Source organism: Oxyura jamaicensis, chromosome 2 (genome assembly GCF_011077185.1).
Source record: "Oxyura jamaicensis isolate SHBP4307 breed ruddy duck chromosome 2, BPBGC_Ojam_1.0, whole genome shotgun sequence".
Classification (NCBI taxonomy): Eukaryota; Metazoa; Chordata; class Aves; order Anseriformes; family Anatidae; genus Oxyura; species Oxyura jamaicensis.
In genome coordinates, this window is record NC_048894.1 from 132136735 (window position 1) to 132156219 (window position 19485).

The 19485-nt window shown below is 33.9% G+C and overlaps 1 protein-coding gene across 2 annotated transcripts in view; it reads right to left on the minus strand.

The window, feature by feature from the left end:
- MMP16 (matrix metallopeptidase 16) overlaps positions 1-19485 on the minus strand; it is a 201544-nt gene that overhangs the window by 90474 nt on the left and 91585 nt on the right. Inside the window, exons 2-3 of one of the 2 annotated variants that reach the window (XM_035316408.1) lie at positions 15803-15951; positions 8376-8498 (exon numbers count right to left, since the gene is read on the minus strand). In XM_035316408.1, coding sequence (XP_035172299.1) covers positions 8376-8498; positions 15803-15951 — 272 coding nt within the window. The remainder of the gene's footprint in view (positions 1-8375; positions 8499-15802; positions 15952-19485) is intronic. The other variant, XM_035316409.1, reaches the window with a different exon arrangement.

Genomic DNA, 19485 nt, shown 5'->3' on the forward strand with positions numbered 1-19485 from the left:
GTTAGGCATCTTACACTCAATATGTCCATATAACGTGGCTCAAAAAAAGTTGGGGACATGCCAACTCAGAATCACTCCTATTGTGAGGTAGTAGCATAAGCAAGACAAAAGCCATCATAATAAGAAAATGGTATTTCCTAAGAACTGCTTTCATAACCTCTCTGTCCAGTGATCATTTCACAGGAAAGAAATTCAATCTAGAAATCTCCAGTGCTGACCTTGAATTGATTTGCAATGAAATCTTATAAAGAAGCTGAAGACTGCACGTGCAATTACTTCCAATGGAAGTTTTTTAGTAAGCAAAAGGAAAATAAGTTTATTTCTTTAGATGCCATTTTTTACAAACAAGTATACTGACATTTTACACAGATTTTGAAAGCTGTTATTCTTAGCCAATCACAAACATATATCCTTTGAATATGGTGTTTTGTGGTTATTATTGCTGTTTGATGCAAACATGGTTTTCAACCTTACAGTTGCTTTAGTCATAGTAGTTTTTAAATCCATCTCTTGTAAAAGAAAGAAAAAGATTTCACAGTGATATTCACTTTTCACTTTAAAGTAGTATTTATACAGACACATGAAGAGTCTTGTTTGGGAGACTGCTATTCTGAAATTCTGCCTCCTCTTGATTTTAGAAAAGCTTTGGGTTTTCCTTCTACTCCTCCCCCTCTTCACCCAAAATAGTCTCCAAAAAATTCTCCATCTTTCAGTGACAGATTTTTGGCTGTGACAGCTTCAGGAGCCTTGTAAGGCTGTCAGGATATACCTCACATGACTGTGTAGAATCACTCATCTGAAATTTAAATAAAGTATATTAAGAATCACATATTTGCCATTAAATTTCACTGTTTCCTTCTTTTTCTTATTGTCCTCAGAGCAGCTCATTATATTTTTTAAATAAATTGCTACAATACTGTATATAAAATCAACACTTCTGACAAAACCAAAACCCAAGAGACAGTTCAGCAAACGCTAGATAAAGCTCAAAATACTTTTGCATAAAGCTTGGCATTATTGCTTACCTTAGCAGTAACAGTCTTCACAAGAGTTATAATAACTCAGTGACAGACTTGTTCATGGACTTTGATACTTTTATTCTTCCCTGCATGTAATAAATACTGTCCTTAAATTGGTTCTGTGCTCATTTGTGCATTAAATCCAGAGTACAGGATTAACCATATCTTACTACAATGTTGTTATGATTACACTGGATAGTAATGGGTGCTTTTAGAATTATTAGGTAACTATAATGATGCAAGACAACTTTTTAATTTTTCTATAAAGTGAATTAAGTGTAAATTTAGAGAACATTTCTACAATGCCATTTCTTTCAAACATTCTAAGATTTTCCCAAAATTTGGGAAAAAAATCCTATTTTCCCACAAATGGGAAACCGTTTTCTAAAGAAAGAAAGGGTACAGAAGTAAAAAGACCAGGAAATTTAACTGAATGGGTAAACACATGCAGTTTGCAATCCATATGAAGCAATCAGCAATTTTTAGATCTATACTTGATATTAAACAGATAAGACAAAATAAATTGAAATATAGCTTAAATTTAAATAACTTGTTGAAATGTTAGCTTCTCATTGCCATTGTTGTCAATCAAACTTAAAATGAACTGAAATTTTTCTCCTTTTTTTTTTTTTTTTTTTTTTTTCCTTTTATCCCATCCCAGTCTTACTCCTATTTGAAACAAATAGATCACCTCTAGTTAAAGGTATACTGCATTTTGTGCCATCATTTATCTACAGGCACTTTCCATCAAGTAACTTCATTAGTTCCTCACTGATGTGGGTTTTCTTAACTTCAACATCTTTGCAGTCTCACTTTGCTAACTCTTTGTAGCTATAACCTAGAAACCTTTTCCATGTAAAATGTGATCTTGATTCATATAGCTCCTGCTCCAGCTGATTAAGCCCAAGTCAGATATATTGCTTTTGATCTCCTTGTTATGTGACCACATTAAAAGTCAACCTACTGTTGCCACATCTATAATTCTTTTGGTTCTTCTGTTTCATGGACAATAGTCTCCCTTTAATTTGTTAAAAGGAGCTGAAAAGTGACAAAAATGAGGTTTCCAAGATACAAAACTAAGATTATTAAAATACTTTGTTTTTACAGGAATGTGACCCTATGTCATATTTTACTACTAATTAATTTGAATAAAATGCAAGACCAAAAAAATTACAATTATAGCACATTAATGTTTCAGGATTTTATTATTTCAGAATTATTGAAGTAGTCAATTATTAAAGAAATGAGAACTCATACAATGGAGATAAATTTTATTTGAAAAGGGCTGACACTAAAAGTACATATAGTGAAAAGCATTTTAATTTAAATTACACTGTGCAAAAGCACAGCTAATTGGCTTAATTGACGGTTAAGTAGGAATTCTCTCTCACAAGTACAGTTATTGGGACTTTTTATTACCTTATATACCTTTTATTAGGTATATTTTACATGCCTTTACCTTTCCATTCAATGGTTAGAAATGCTGAGGTACATAACACAGCTAACTGTTCTTTAAGAAAATGGCAAGAATCACTGCTATGAAATTAGATTTTGAGATAGCACCAAGCTTTAACAGGGGGTATATATGCTTAAATCAGCGGGTAGGAACAGAAATATTTCATTTTATTCAGATTCATAAACACTGCCTCTAATGGTAATAGCAGAACTAAGGTAAATACCAGAAACTTTCCAATGCAGCATAAGGTTGATTATAAGTGCATTTTATTATTATTTTTTTTTTTTCCTGTTTGAAAGCTTGTGGGAAATACATATATATAATTGCATAAGAATGTTTAATAGACAAGGATCTATTAAAATTTAGGCTATAATTTTGCACCCATGATTATTACAGAAAATTAATGCTTAGTTTCAGGAATCATAGGATACCAGGCCCATTAGTCCTCAGGAGATAAAGCCCTTTGGTAGTCTAATAGTTTATGAGAATTTCATTGTTGAAAACAACTAGTCTCCCTAGTATAAATCCCTATTTTTCTAGAGTATGCAACTACAAGTCACCAGACCTCCAGTAAAACATGTAAGTGGGAATGATATGAACTCACATGTGGGTCATTTTGAAAACATGTTTTCAGAAAACCCTAAGAACTTCTCCCCCATGCCACTCAGCATGCTTTCCTCATCTGCAAGTATCACTTCCCAATACAAATCTGCATGCATTTTCTGTGCTAGTGTGTGTTCTTTGATAGAGAGAAATGAAAGATTTTGGCTACTGACTTGAAATTTAAAGTTAAAGTTCTAGAGCACATGGTGAGGTATTTCCACTGACTTAAGGCCTTGTCAGCCTCATGTGTATGTTGGGAAAAATGATACAGGCCAGTCCTGTAAATGCTTCCAGCATGTTTCAAAATATGTTAAGTAGGCATAAGTTAATACAACTGAATTAAAGCACAGAATATTGCTTTCATATTGAAGACTGGTTTTCAGATGTTTCAGTTACTCAAAAATTAATTAAATTTAGAAGTTTCTCATCATCTCTGAAAATAACAACAAAAACACAGAGAATGTTTATTCCCCTTATTTCTGTTGTTTTTTTATTATTACTATTACTTATTTATTTACTTTGAAAGGAAAGAGAATATGCTCATGTCTAGATGCTGAAATAGCCATATATTTAGAAAATAATACAGTATGCAAAACATCCCATCACAAAACTTATGCTCTTATTTCAGTATTGATGGATCTGCCCTTTTTCATTCATGAGCAAAATATAATCAAGGCAATTCAGCATACCGACAAAGTGACAAGTAGAATCAATAAGGAGTGCAATTCCTTGATTTAGGAAATATGTTCTTAATATTCCTCTGTGGCATTAATATTATGTTATAATACAACTTGTTGCTACTTTAAATCAACAATACTTTCTAAAGTCGTTCTTAACTCAATTTTGTCTTATTTTCCAGTGTTACTTTCAAACCTCAAAGAAAATTTTCTTTCCATGTTCCACACAATGTGGGTCATTCAGAATGTAGTAATAATATAGCATATTTTTAACAAGACAGATAGGACCTTTCATTACATACTGAAGCTTCCAATGAGCATTAATTCATTTAACTGGACAGCACAAAGGTAGACATGTCCAAATCTTTCATCTTTTGTTGCTTTTCGGGGAGCTGAAGTCAAGGATGAATCCAGCTTGTTGGGAAAGGAAGAAGATATTAATCTAGTGTTTGACCCAAGGCCACTGACTATCTGCAGTTAAGCTTTCTCTACCAATTAAATTAATGTTATATGTTGCTGAACAATCAATTACTATTTTTTATCTTCCTCAAGAAAGCAGAATAAATCTGCAGAATAGCTTTTAAATTGATATTTTATTTTATTTTAAAATGTTAAAAGTTCTAAATGATGGTCTTAATTCAAGACAAAGTTTGGCTTTTCAGAGAGCATTCTCTAATTTTATTTGTATAAGTGTTCTGCAAGCTGAATGATCTGAACAACTGACTAATGACTGACTCTCATAGTGCTAGAGTTAAAATTATGAATAGCATGCCCAGACTTCTGATGAAGAGGACTTTATATTCAATAATTCTCTATCTAATTATATGCCTAAAAAAGGCATATAAACATTCATGTTCTATTTTACAAAGACGAATGCTTTATTGATTCACATTCTTACTCCTTCTTTTAAATAGTGGGTGATTTACCTCCCTAGCAACAGAGAAGGTGATTGCTTTTTCAGAGAGACTTATAAGTGTCTTTGTAAACATCACCTTAAAAAAAAAAATTAAAAAAATCCCTTAATAGGTTTCATAGATTTCTTCTCTCAATCTATATTATGTTCAGTCAGAAATTGTTTTGTAACTTGATACAGTCTAAAACACTAAGAGACAAGACTTAGCCATTAAGATCTTTCTTGTTCTGTAATGGAGCTAGTCCTCACCAGTCCTATATGCTTATGGCTGTTAAAAAAGGTTAATCACTTCTGTTTCTCCTTTGGTAAAAGTTATATTAGAATGTAGGATAAGTATAAATAATACATAAGTATAAATAATGTTTACAAGGTATGCAAGCATGAGCCATACCACACAGAAAAGATACAAGAACTACTATTGCTGTGTAAATTCATTAGAAACAGGAATTCTAAAAAACAAACAAACAAACAAACAAACAAACTATTTGCCAGTTCAAATAATTTGAAAGCTGTATTCCCTAAAAGAGAGAAAGTATAACTAATGCAGCAAAATATCTATTCCATGCTATCATTACAAATATTGGAATTCTGCATATTGACACTGACTGTAGACATATGGCTGTCTAAGACAAACGATCATGTAAGCTAAAACTGTAATATGTGGCCAGAAAGGATGCAATTAACACAAATGATCATGGTAAATGATTTATTTGAAGCTCCATCCTGAAATTTGAGCTGAACTTCCTAGCCTTAAAAATTACAAATTGAAAACATAGAAATGCAGGAAAAATGTGATAAAAGTTGCACGTGTATCCATTTTGATCCTCTTATCTGTGATTACAGAGACAATCTAAGGGGGAAAATATTCTTAACAACATTTAATCATTTAAGTTTAACAGGTGGCAGGAGCAATTCTTGGGGGAAAAAAGAAAGAAAGAAAAAAGCTAGACTGAAAATACAAGTAGACACAGATTAAAATCCATTTATATGTGAACTCACTTCTGTTTTACCATTAACAATGATTTGATGTTTTGCCAAAAATGATAATTATTTCATTTAAATCCAGCATCTCAGGAAATCCTCTAGCCAGAGAGATATTACGTGGTAAATGTAGCTTTTGAACTCCTTCAGAGTGCTCCCCTCAACCTCGGAGTTGCACCTATTTGACAATGATACATAGAAAAAACTCTCCATCTGTGAATTTAACAGAGCCCAACAAAACTTTTTACAAAACTATTTACAGTTTTATATTAAATACTTTCTAGAAATAAGCATCTAGTATTTGAAAAGTTTGCCTTACTCTATCCCAGTCAAAGCTCCCCAGAAAAACAAAATAAAATAAAACAATTAAAAAAAAAAAAAAAAAACTCTTCTAAGAAAACCTGCTATGAGCTGCTGTTAAGGTTCATGTTCTGCTCATCTTTATTGGGCTCTTTTTCAAGTAATGCTTGAAATATATATATTTTTTTTCGCAGTTAACCTTCCTGTTCAGAAAAGCGGGTGAGTGCAGTTCTATGATAAGATAACTTTACAGAATCATAGAAGCATAGGCTTAGGTTGGAAGGGACCATCTAACTCCAAACCCCCTGCCATAGGCAGCAATGCCACCCGCTAGATCAGGTTGGCCAAGGCCCCATCCGGCCTGGCCTTGAACACCTCCAGGGATGGGGCATCCACAACTTCTCTGGACAACCTGTTCCAGTGCCTCACTACTCTACCTCGATTGATGGCATTTAATTGTTTATTCTATGTTTCTGTTCTATTGTTTCCAGAAAAGTGAAAGAGGTAGCAGACACTGATATGAAAGAGAAATTGTCCTTCCTTTGGAGGTGTTCCTAAGCCTGCTTAGCCAAGACAGTTAAGACTACAAGGTTTGATTAGCCAGAAAGACACAGAACCTGCAGGTTACAAAGAGACTGAGAGCTAGCACCGAGACAAATGGAGCAGACGTGATGCTAGACATATGTTCAAAATTTTAGGGAACAAAGCAATGTAAAGGGTCATTCAGTTAACTGGAATTAATCTTATCAGCAGGGAACCATTAGGAAGGACAAAGTAAGTGGAGAGAAGGGATGAATTTTATTTCTCTATTTTATTTCTCTCCCTCTCTCTTTTTTCCTGTTGTTAGTTGCTTTGAATTTTCTATATTCAGAAAAAAATAATATATATATTTTATTATAAGGCAACTTGGCTTTTTTAGTTTAAATGTCAGTTGGTCTGTAATTCACTACAAAAGTATTATAGGTCTATTCATGTTAAAGCTCTGGTTGACTGGAGGTCTTGTCAAAATGAGAGACTGAACATTTTACAAGAGGGAAGGCAGGACGTAAAGAACTGCTATAAATTTCTCAAAGTGAGAAAGATTGCTATATAGTTGCCACATAGTTTAAAACTGGGCACCCTTGTTTGGGATTATGATGAATGCCTTGGGTGATGGAAGATAAACAAGTAGTAGGATTTAGACTGTTGTAAAAAATCCTGTAATGAAATAGAAAATTGGACTCAGTACCAATGAGATGGAAAAAAAAAATAATAAAAAATAATAATAAAAAATTAGGTGACCCTGAATGCTTTTCATATGTATGCATACATGCTACGTTTACATTTTAAAATGCAGATAGAAATGCTTTCTTATTCTGGTCAGCTATGTACTTCACCTACATTAACAATAAAGAACATCAGCCAGTGCAACATACTAATCACAAGGTAGTTCTCTGTTGCTTGAAGTTACATCAGTGTTTAATGCCTTAAAATAAAATTCTACAATTCAAACATAAGCCATATAATTGAAATAGTGTTGCTAATAAAACTCTCTTCACAGTTCTATCAATTATTAATAAGTTCATCAGTCTATATGACCATAGAGCTTATGGACTTAAAATCTAATATTTATATGGGGTTATGAATAAAGGCAACAGTGAGTGAATTTAAAAAACAGGTTTATCCCTTGTAACTTACTCTTGTTAGATAGTACAGAAATCCCAAAGGGGATGTGTAAATTTTCAAACAGGCTCTGTGGGAATCATTGGTCTGTTGACAAACTATGGATACTACAGTGCATACGTGACATTGACTTTGGTTGACAGAATTCTGGCAAGCACACTGTATGGATCTAACTTTCCCTGGAAAGATCAGCTTTTACAGAATAGGCAATATACGGTGCCAGACTCATGAGTTACAAAGATGTACAACCCCCATGTATCCCTATGCCTCTCACTGGGTGAGCAGGAAACAGTTAGGTCAGTGACTCACCAAAATGTAATCAAATTCATTGGTGCTTCAGAAAAGACCTGTAGGCACCTACAGTTTACAGAGACTGATTTCCTTCAATAACCTATTTTACATACTTAAATTGGAAATCTCAGTTTCATTAGAGTGCTCCTACTTTCAGAGAAATGTTCTCTGAGAAGCTGCCAAGAGGGTTGTAAGGTAAGGTTAAGGACATATTGGGTGTGAATTAGATGCTGAAAGCTTCAGAGAATTTACTGCTTACTAAATGCATGCAATTTTAATCCAAGAAAATCCCTTGGTTCTTAGGTACTACATATGTATTTATTCAAGAGGTATTCAAATCAGCATTTTTACATCACATATTATTAATAAACTTATTGAAACATTGAGAAATATTTCATAAACTTTTATTTACTCGTAATTAAAATTCAGTGCTACTAGTGAGATTTATAAATCTATATTAGTATTTTTAGTACCTGTAAGTGATATGTTTGTGCTGCCACTTCTGTCCTGTTAACGCATATCGTTTCCGACGAATGTTAAATTTAGAGCTACCTCTTGTTTGGTCAGGCACACCACATCGAGGCTTCTTCATCCAGCTGCAAGAAACAGCACCACAGTTGAAGCATAATGAAAGAAAAATCATAATCACTGCACCCAACTAATAAAGATATCAAACGTTTTTGAAGTTATAGTATTATTAATTTTGTGTCTACATGCAAAAAAGACTACCAAGAGGAACAGTTATCTTGCTACTAGATGTATATTTTGTGGAGCTTCATTGTGTCTGATGACATTCAGAAACAAGTTTATTTGTTTTTATTTTTCCCTCTTTTTTTCCCCTTCTTTTGCTACAACTTCTGAACAAAGACTTCACAAGTGTTTTCAGAATTAGTAATTTATTCTGATTCAGTCAAAGCAACTCTTATCTGTGTTACTGGCTTGCTTACTGAAGGTGAGGTTAAAGTATACACACACAAATTTAATCAAATCACTAGTTACTACTGCCATTTTTTTTTAATTTTTTATTTTTAATTCAACATATTGAAACATTCTAACATCATGGTAATTTTAAGGTCTTCATTAAATGTTCCTACATTTCACTGTCTTTCCACACAATGAAGAGTACCAGCTCTATTCACAACTATAAATAACTAGTGGAGATATCTAACAAGAATTCTCCCTAAGAATATTTAAAGTTCTGCACAGAATCAAGCTGAAAATGTCTAATACACAAACAACAAAAACAACCACTTCTGTAGCACCAGGCTTGCCACAGAAATGCTCAGTTTTTGCAATGGCCTTCAATGTTTAAAAGTATTCAAATATTTCAAACACCTCAAATTTGTTAGCATTCCAAATTATCAAAATTCAAAAGAATAAGTTCATCAGAAGTGTTACTAAAAGATTGTTTGTTGCTTGCAGTATAAACACTTTAGTTTGATTAGAAGTAACAAAACTCAGCAGAAGTGATGATTTTATATGAACTGAATAGCTGCAGCACAACCAGGATGACAGTAGGATTACAGACATTCATTGTATAAGTAAAAGACAACTCTCCCCTGATACTTTTCCAATACATTGACTATCATGCCAGATAATTACTGATGTGAAAGCTGTAGTTTTCCTAAAAGCTGTAGTATATGGTATAAAGCTGTAGTATATGGTATATACCACAATAATGGTAATGTTCTTCAGGCTTGCACGGATGAATTTGTGACCATTAAACTGGCATTTAAGCATTGTTTTTTAAATATATACACACAACAGCTTTATGAATGGATGATAAGTCACTTGAAATTTCATCTAATTAGAATATAAATTCCTTTTAAAATATGTACAGTTTACAAAACGTAAAGAAAGAAACAAACAAAACCAACCAAACAACAACAACAAAAACAGCCAATTTATTTAATCTTTTCCTGTAGGTGTTCCATAAGAAAATGTGGAATGGTTGCAGTGCAAAGGACTATTTTACATATATATAGTACTACTGTATATATATATTTTATAAATATATACAATATATATAGTGTAGTAAATAATCCAATGAAATCACTGATTCTTCAGTTCTGTACTCAAGGAATGAGATGTGCATTGTAAGTTTGATAACTACTAATACAGGACAAACTATATTGCATATGGAATGATTTTTTGGAGATGGGATAATGAAATTTAAATTTCAGTGAAATCAGACACACTTGTTTTCATAAATCCATGGATTTCACATCCCTGTCAAAGAGTCCCTCCCCAGCTTTCCCGTAGCCCCCTCCCCCTTATGTACTGGAAGGCCACTATAAGGCCTCCCCAGAGCCTTCTCTTCTCCAGGCTGAACAATGTCAATTCTTTCAGCCTGTTTTCACAGGATCAGGACTACATCAAAAGAAAGTAGCAAGCAATAAACACACACACACACATATACACACACACACACAAATAATAATAATAATAAAAACAAAATCAAAAACTATTTTGTTATAAACATTGTACAGAAACATCAGGGTCTTGTATAAATTTATATCACTTACAATTTTATATTTTCAAAGGCAATGAATTAGGCATTTGAATTAAAGGCATTTGAATTAATGAATTAAAATAAATTGAAGTAGGCCTTCCTCTCATGCCCCGTCATTCCCCCCCACACCCCCACCAAAAAAAAAAAAAAAAAAAAAAGAAGTTTAAATTAGAATAACTGATGGAAACCTATTTTAATAACAAGGTTTGCTCACTTTGCAAAAAGCATAAATACTAAAAGCTTTGAATTTTTAAAAGCAATCTACAAAGCTGTTATTGAAACAAGCTTTCAAATTACATCCAAAGTTCAATACTCCTCCAGAAAATGTTAGCATAAATGTTTTATGCTTAATATTTAATACCAAAACAAACAAGTAACATACAAACAAACAAACAAAAAACAAAACAAAACAAAACAAACAAACAAAAAAACAATACCAGTAGGTAACATGGACTCAGAATTCAACATAATATTATTTTACTAGAAATACTAACAAACAATTTTAAACAAAACAAAACATAGTATCAAATTTGGAACAAATTAGGAAATTTAAACAGACACAATTTGTTTTTCTATGGACTTTGAAGTGACATGTACCTATCAGAAATGTTATGCAGCCTGTCAAGCTTGCATCCTTTTTAGAATGGGCAGAGGATGTTCCATGCTGTCATTCTGTGTGACCTGCGGATGTTCTTACTCTTCGTTATACAACGATTGGGACTGTGGTTCATACACAGCATAAATCCCAATGTAAATGTAAATGAAAGCCTTTGCACAAGTGGCTCACTAGCTTTCAGCAAGTTATCCTCATGTAAAATTTCAGGAAATATGCCATTTTCTCTGTTTAATGCAGCTGAAGTGTTGGACTGTCACCTGCTCTATTACCTAAATACTAATTGAGCTAAATTTGTCAGTCAGAGATTTAAACAAATTATTAAATGGTTAGTAATGGAGTCAAGTCCTTTCTAGCACAGAAATGAGGCAAAATATTAACAATCTCTGGTACATAATTTTCACTTTCTCTCTTTTTTTTTTTTTTTAATACTAAAAATAGTTTCTTAAACATTAACAGGTCTTACTCTGACTGTGGGGAAGGTTTCTGTCAGTAATCATTAATGCTTATGAAATTTCTGGATACCTATTGTATAATGTGCTCTTCCATCTGAGGAATAACTGATGTATAAAATATTAATTTTTATTTTCTTCTGAATATAGCTGCTTATAGTGTAATATGATCAATGTTTTCCATGTTCTTGATTGTGTGTTAGAATTTAATTATTTAATATATATATTATTTTAAAAGGTGCACACTGGTAATAACTGCCTACCTCTCTTTCATATGGTTGTTTCTGAGCTTGTGGAAATATTTTATGCACCAGCCCCTCAATATTAATATTTTATTGGTACTCAATAAAGAGGCTTAATTGTGACTAATGTACTCTATCTGTAGACTATCTTACATCAAATTCTTCTCTTAGGTCCATTAGTTTAAAGCTTGAAGAGCTATATATGTCAAGAGAAGTAAAACAGTTTAGAATCACAGAAAATTTGAAAAGATTAAAATAAAAATATGCAGCAAAATTAAAACATTTCTCCAGGAGAGAGAAATGAAAACGAACTTTTCATAACTCAAGTCAACTGCCTTATCATATTTTGTTCTTTGGGGGATAAGAGGAAGAAAATCCTTTTCCCTCCTCACCTTCTTAAGCCTTCAGGAAAAATTGTGAGAAGTCATACTTTGTTTTAAAGCAGTCAAAACTTTAAAAATGCTACCTATTATTTATTTTCCCTGCTTATTCCTCATCAAAACTGTATAATGGTTATTATATATAGAGAGAGAGAGAGTCAGAGATAAACTAAATGGTTGGAAGTGGTCTTCTAGGAAAAACAAAAATGAAAAATAAACTAACAGCAACAAACAACAACAACAAAACAACAACAACAACAACAAAACCTCTAACACCACTAAAGGAAAATAAAAAGGGAGGACACCAAAAATCCAATCTGACTTGGTGGCTGGAAAAAATGATTTCAGTTAACTACTGAATGGCACCCTGAAACTTCTTGTGAAGAGAGATAGATATGTTTTCCAAACATTTTTACTCTTCCCTATTGTTTTCTCACTATCATTGCAGGACTTTACTGGCACTCCTCTATGTAACAGAAAACAGTCAAAAAATGATGGAAGGTATTTCAACACTCTTACTGAGAATGGTTTCTCAGCAAGGCTTCTCACTGAATGTTTGCTAAGGTAACAAGAATTTATGTATACTTTTTTTTTTTTTTTCACATAAAACATTTACCAATAGAAAGACTGCTGATACTATTTCAACAGCTCAGAATTCATCATTCACTGCTAATTGAAATATATTTTAATTATAATATATAAAATAAACTTAGTTATAAGCTCATCTGAGAACTAAAGTGACCACATTTGTCATTAAAATAAAATGAAGGCTTTGTTACTATCACAGAGGTTTATTCAGCATCTTATATACTACCATTCTATTTGTATACCAAGAGGTTTGTAATGTACCCCTTTAAACTGCAAAACACATTTTGGAAATAAACATGTATAACAATTTTAAGAAAAGACAGCAACTACTCTTCCACTGCTTCGTATGTTTGTTCAGGGATGTGAAAGACCAAGAAGCCAACTGTGGATCCATTTTCATAATTTTCTTTTTTTAATGAGTCATTGATGGGTTTGGTAATATATGAATGAATTGCATAAAATATTGTTGCACCCCATGCAAATGTCAGAGTATTTTCAATGAATTTTCCATTGTAATAATTCTATTCAGAATGTCCTTCATTTTTTGTCATTATGATGATATCTATTTCTACCACTCATATTTCCATATCCCCAGCAATAAGCATGCATCAATTTTTCAAATCACTTGGGTAACAAATTTAAAAATACAGCAAAAACAAGTGAATGGTGAGTAGTAGGGAGAAGATGTTCATATTTATGCATGCCAAAATACTCATTAAGGGATTAACTGTTTCTCAGAACAACAAATTTCCTCCAGGAGACATTGACTTTCCTGCTGCAAGATGTTATTCCTCTGCTCATGTTCTCATAGTTGGTTCCTGTCAAATAACTACAGTAATTTCTTTTAATTGTTCATCCTTCTGCAGACTAAGAGGCAGACTATAATCTCTTCTCCAGACATGCTAGAGAAGCAGGTATGCACAAGATGAGAACACGTTTCTATGAGGTTCCTGCTACAGTCTTTATTTTGTAATCCCAGCATTGCATGTGATTATAACATAAAAATCACAGAGAAACAAATGGTAAACTGTCAAACTTTTCTGGTCAAAAGATTGTATGTATTCTCTTTACATATACACAAAAGTGAAAATGATTTCAAATGTTTAAAAATCACTGCCATAAATGAGCAATTAAAAAAAATATTTATCCTTTGCTATGTCGCCACTTCTCACTAGAATATTCAGTGCTGTTAATTGATAGTAACTTGAGGCCACACTTTAGTTTAATGAGTTTATTTTTTCTCAAGACCAATGTAAATGTGACAAGTCTTTAAGAATCAGTTCTGTTTCCAACTTGACTCAAGTTAATACAACTCCAAATGTGCAAGTAAACATGGAATTCATACAGCATTAATTATATGTACCTAAGAATCACCATGCTTTAGTCTACCTTTCTGTGGAAAAGAAAATCATGTAACAAAAGGTTCATGTTTGGAAGATTCAGACCCACCAAACTGTAAAATGGGTGTTTTGGACTGCTGTATTGTTTGTCTCTTACTTAACAGAATAAATGAAGACAATCTTTCTGGTATGCTGCCCAACACGCCCAATTTAGCAAACATAAAGTACTTCCTTTTGCAATTAAATATTTTTGTTTGTTCATTTTAGTTTTAGTTTTTAACTTGCTGACTGATGCTCTAATGCAAGAGATGGCCTCCTCCTTTCTTTTACCACTTTCTAGCTTCCCTGTACTGCTAATTGAACAGATCATTTTCCTTTTAGTGGAATATATTACTTCTTACAAAGCTGCCACTAATGTGTCTTTATAAGGCTACTAGTGGTGCGTGTGGTAGCACTCTCCCTTCAAGGATCAATCACAATGTGAATAAAGAGCCCAGTCTTTACAACCTCCAGGCTGGATCATAAACATATCTCTGAGTGTGGCTCTCTCATATGGCATTTCCTGAGCCTACTGCTATTGCAATGCCTGTTCTAAGGTCCTTTAAATTCCAGAACTGAGGGATGTCTGATCAACTCACCTCCCCTTAGGGCAGCCCTAAAATCTGTTTTGCTTTATTGCTTTTCAATGCAATAATGCATGTGCCAGTGGAATAAAATGATTTTTCCAATCCTGCCAGCATTTTAGGTAGTCTCTTCCCTAAACCATAAATGATTGAAAAATCATTCATGTCAGCTACTTTACCAAAAACAATAACAAAAGATGACACATCAGACTGAGGCTAGTAAGTGGGAAATTAAAGAGGATTCCCTCCCAAAACAAAACAAAACGAAAAAACATTTTTGAGAAGTAGTAGAAACGTATGTCGATAAAATAAATGTTGGATATGTTATTTTGTTATTGTTTAGTGTTATTTTGTTGTTGTTTGCTTTTCAGGTAAAGTTAGTTCTAAAATCATAAGATTATCTTTACTGCATTTTACCTGGAATGCGTCCAACACTTCAACTCTTAACCTCAAATAAGTTTTCTTCATACTCATTCTATTTTGCATTTTCTATTATACTCATTCTATTTTGCATCTTTGTACATTTCTAAAATTTGTCATAGCATAAAGCTATTTGGAAGAATGTTTCAATCTCTCCATTCTACAGCATTTGGCCGTGTTTGGTCTCTCTGCAAAATCAGATGCTGCCTGCTTTACATGACCAGAATTGCAAAGGGCATGCAAAACTAACCCAATTTTACTGCACATGAAAATTAGCACACCTGGTCTTTTGTTACTGGAAACCATGAAATGAATGAACCAGTGGAATGTGCTAACTTTTGTGTGTGTTTGTGTGTAATGAGGACAAGGAAATTTACACTAAAGATTTTCCACTGTGAAACATTTAGTGAATGCTTGGCAGTTTAAAATCCAGTTCCACACAGATAATCTTCCTTTTATTTAATTCAGCCTGAAATATTTTCTTTAGAATCATGGGCCCAAAAGCAGGCAGCAGTTGACAGCTGACTATCCCCTATCATAAAATACAGCAGAACAAGATGAAAATAAAAGAAGTCAAGGAAAGGCAGAAATATTTTTGCTCCCCATCTGAAGATGCAACGCTATTTGGATATCTGGGTCACCCTACTTCATTTGCCATATAGTTTTTCCATTTATATTTTACTCTTCCTGAAACAGAAAAGTCAAGAGCAGTTCAGTACCAGTTACTTACTCAATTGTGTTCCTGTCCACTTTTCCTGTCATATTAATGCCATAGAACTGCTGCATGGCAGCTATAGCTGATTGCATGGTTTCTGCAGAGCGCAACACCGACATTCTGGGGTCAGTTGGTGGAAGGTAGCCATACTTTTGTAACCATACCTGCAATGACAAGTGCAGTGGCTATTAAGTAGAAATTAGAGGTAAATAAAGTGCTCCCCAGTAATTAGTTTTGTATGATATATAATGAAGCTTCTGATTCATCAAGCATAAATCCTGTTAAATCCTGTTAGGTTATTGAAGGTTTGGGTATTTTATTTTATTTTATCTTTTCCAGAGAATAAATTCTTTGGGCCTTTCACTTCTCCTTTTTTAAAGAATTCTGCTGTTTCCAGACTTACAGTGGTTTTTACGCAGGAGCCAGTTCTCTTTATTATCAGAAACTGCCTGCTTCAATTATTTTTTTAATGTATTTATTTATTTGAAGTTACAACTTAACCACCTATCCCTTTCTGCAGGCACTTCCAAAAAATTTAAAGCAGGCAAAATGTAAAATCTACAATGTATGCCACATATAATTGACTGTCCACTAGATACATAATAATATTTACCAACTATAATAAATCCACAATAGCTCTCACACAGTTACACGGCATTGTTATCTACTCTCAAGGAATACGAAAGAGAGGGTGAGAAGAGATTCATTTTCCAGGATGAATATCAAACTCACATATTCATAAGCAAAGCAGGTGGCTGGGAAAAAGGGAAGCAGCAGAGTCTGTGCACACTTGCAGGAATCTCCCTGGTAAGAGGATCCTCCTTTTCAGATCCAAATAGATTTAGTGCCAACTCTTTATGTTCTTAATTGTGTACAAGTAAGAAGGAGAGGGCATGGTCCAAATAACTGAAAGCTGTGTGGATTACAGTCAATATCTTAGTACACCTGGAAAAACTCTCTGAAACGTGCTATCCTCTTGAGGCAATATTTCACAAATGAGTAGCTGCAGTTATCCTAATGTTTCGAAGCATTCTCAAAATCCAGCCTATATAAAGCACAGTGTAAGACTTTTAAGCTGATGAGAGCACTGATATATCTTTGAAAACATCTTAGCTTCTCATCTGAGGAGTAGAACTACTCACTACAATGAAAAGTGTACATATTGCCACTACACAGGAAATGGTTCAATTGTCCTCCTTTAGCTTCACTCTCCACAGTAACAAAGCACATACAGCCCCATAAATCAGTTTTTCCATTCCTAAATAAATAAAGAAATTGTCACCTCTCTCAGATCTATCACATTCATGGACTCAGAATTGTTACATTAATACATTTTATCCACCTGCTCTCCCCTTATAAGTGTGCCATGGGCTTTGTCTACCTTATATAATGCTGCTGGGTTATTTATCTGTTCATACACACAGTTTACACACATCCTGACACCAAACCATGCAATTGCAATTTTCAACCTTAACTTTAGCTTGCAGAGTCCTGTCCATAGAAAGATAATCATGTTTGTGGTTCACTCCCATTTTACATATCTAAAAAATACCCTAAGCTTTCCAGAAAAGTATCTCATGATGGAACAATTTGTTGTCATGTTTAACTTTACTATGCAGTAAACATGAATTATAGGTGAACATTGGCACAGGGAAAGTAAAGGATCAAACCAGCACTAAAGTTAGGGGAAATCTTCATGTTATAAGCTTGGATATTTCTAATTTAAACAGGTTTACATATCCAGAGACATACACAGTCTCAAAAATGTTTGTGAGCTCTGCACAATGGGGAGATACAATACAGACAGGATTAAGATGTAGCCTAACCTCTGTCACCTTCACACAATCTCTATATACAGGAGCCCTTCAGAATAGGAACAGAATTATATTTAATAGTTAGGATGATGCTCTTATTTTCCATGAAACTGAACTATAATAATCTGTACCTACATCCAATTTTGCATTCTCCTCACTTCTTGCACTTTTCAGCTTCAAGAATGAACTTATGAACTTTAAGTTTGTATTATTTTGTTTCATCACACCATTTAGCTTATGTGTCATTTTCTGCAGGAAGTCTGCTTTTCCTTCCATTACTGGAGGATGGCTCTGAAAGCCCAGCTCAGGGTGGAAGGCTGGCAAGAACAATATATGTGGAAATGTGACCATAGAAGTAACAAACTAGCTTGATGCAGAGTGGGTTGATTTCAAGGTAATTTGTAGAGTTCCTTTGAATTAGTACTTACAAATAATATATTTATGGATGGGGTTTCTCTGAGAGTCATCAAACCATTGAAGAAAAGATGAGAAGAATGTCAAAATATACTAAAACAAACAATAACCTGGGGAAGAAAAATAATTCTGAGCAGCATATCACTGCTCCCAAAACTGATGACACCTTCTTGCCACCTTCTCAGCATTAATTTGGTATGCAGACACACAGTAGGGCTTTCCACAAAGTTCTCTTCTGTGTGTTAAGGGCACAAAAATTTCCTTGGTAAGCTTGAGAGACCACTTATCACCACTTAAGAACATCCTCACTGTGGCAAACTGAAGGAGACGGGTATGGGGTTACAATTTACCAGATTTACCAGAAGCTGAAGTTTCAGATACCTAAATTAGAAAAGGTGTAAGGAGAGAAAGAGAGAGAAAAAAATGCTTGGGATCACTGCTCATGGAAGAAAGGAAGAGGAGTAGATAAATTGGAATTAAGAACAGTACCACTGCAGACACAGGGGAAAAAGAAAAGAGCGGTGGCTCTGAAACAGCAGGAGCCTATTCCCTTCTAAAAATACAGGATACCCAATAATCACTCCCTAATGTTGAATAAAGGAAGTAGACCACCTGGCTCTTCCCTTATGATAGCAAATAAAAGACACAGTCTGACAGGAAAGTCAGAGGACAGCCTGAAAACAAGTTCCTTTTTCTGACAATTTAGATTAATTGGCCTCCAAGGCTAATAACTGCTGAATGCTTGAAAGCAAGCTCAGATACTACTAAAAGCTATTAGTGTTCTGTAATATTGTGCATCATGAAACAAGACAAGAGACAACAAATCTGGTTTCTGTGTCATTCCTCAGATTCCCCAATTTTTTACTAATGGATTTTGAAGGACCTTGGCTCAGTATGCCAGATGACTGAAATATGTGTCTAAGACTCCATTGTACACAGTCCAAATGCCAGGAACTAGGAAGGAGAAACTTAACTTTAAAATTAATTCCAAAATATAGAGATGGGGAAAATATCAGAAAGGAAAAGAATGAGGCAGCCACAGCAGGAGAACAAATTAAAACAATTTTCTCACAGCCTTGTAATTTTGAGGCAACCTATTTAAGAAATTACGGCCAGAAGACTTTCTCCCTCCCTCACTAATGAAATTAAATGTCTCTCTGTGTTAACACACTTCAAAAACGACAGCACAGTGCCAGCAAGTCATCTATCATTCTGAGGAAGTCGTTTGTCCTGGAAAAAGGAACTAGTGAAGTACATCCATCTAACATGTAACCTTTGGGATGCCAACAGAGACACTGCATGGACTCCAAAATCAGTGATATCTCACATTTCTTTATACAATACAGGAAGATAAAATACCACTATTTCAAGTGAAGCTTCTAGGCATGGCTTTCTTGTTCAGAAGCAATCTGACAGCCATGTTAATCTCTTATGGTAACCACAGAAAAACATAGCTGCAAGACAACAGGA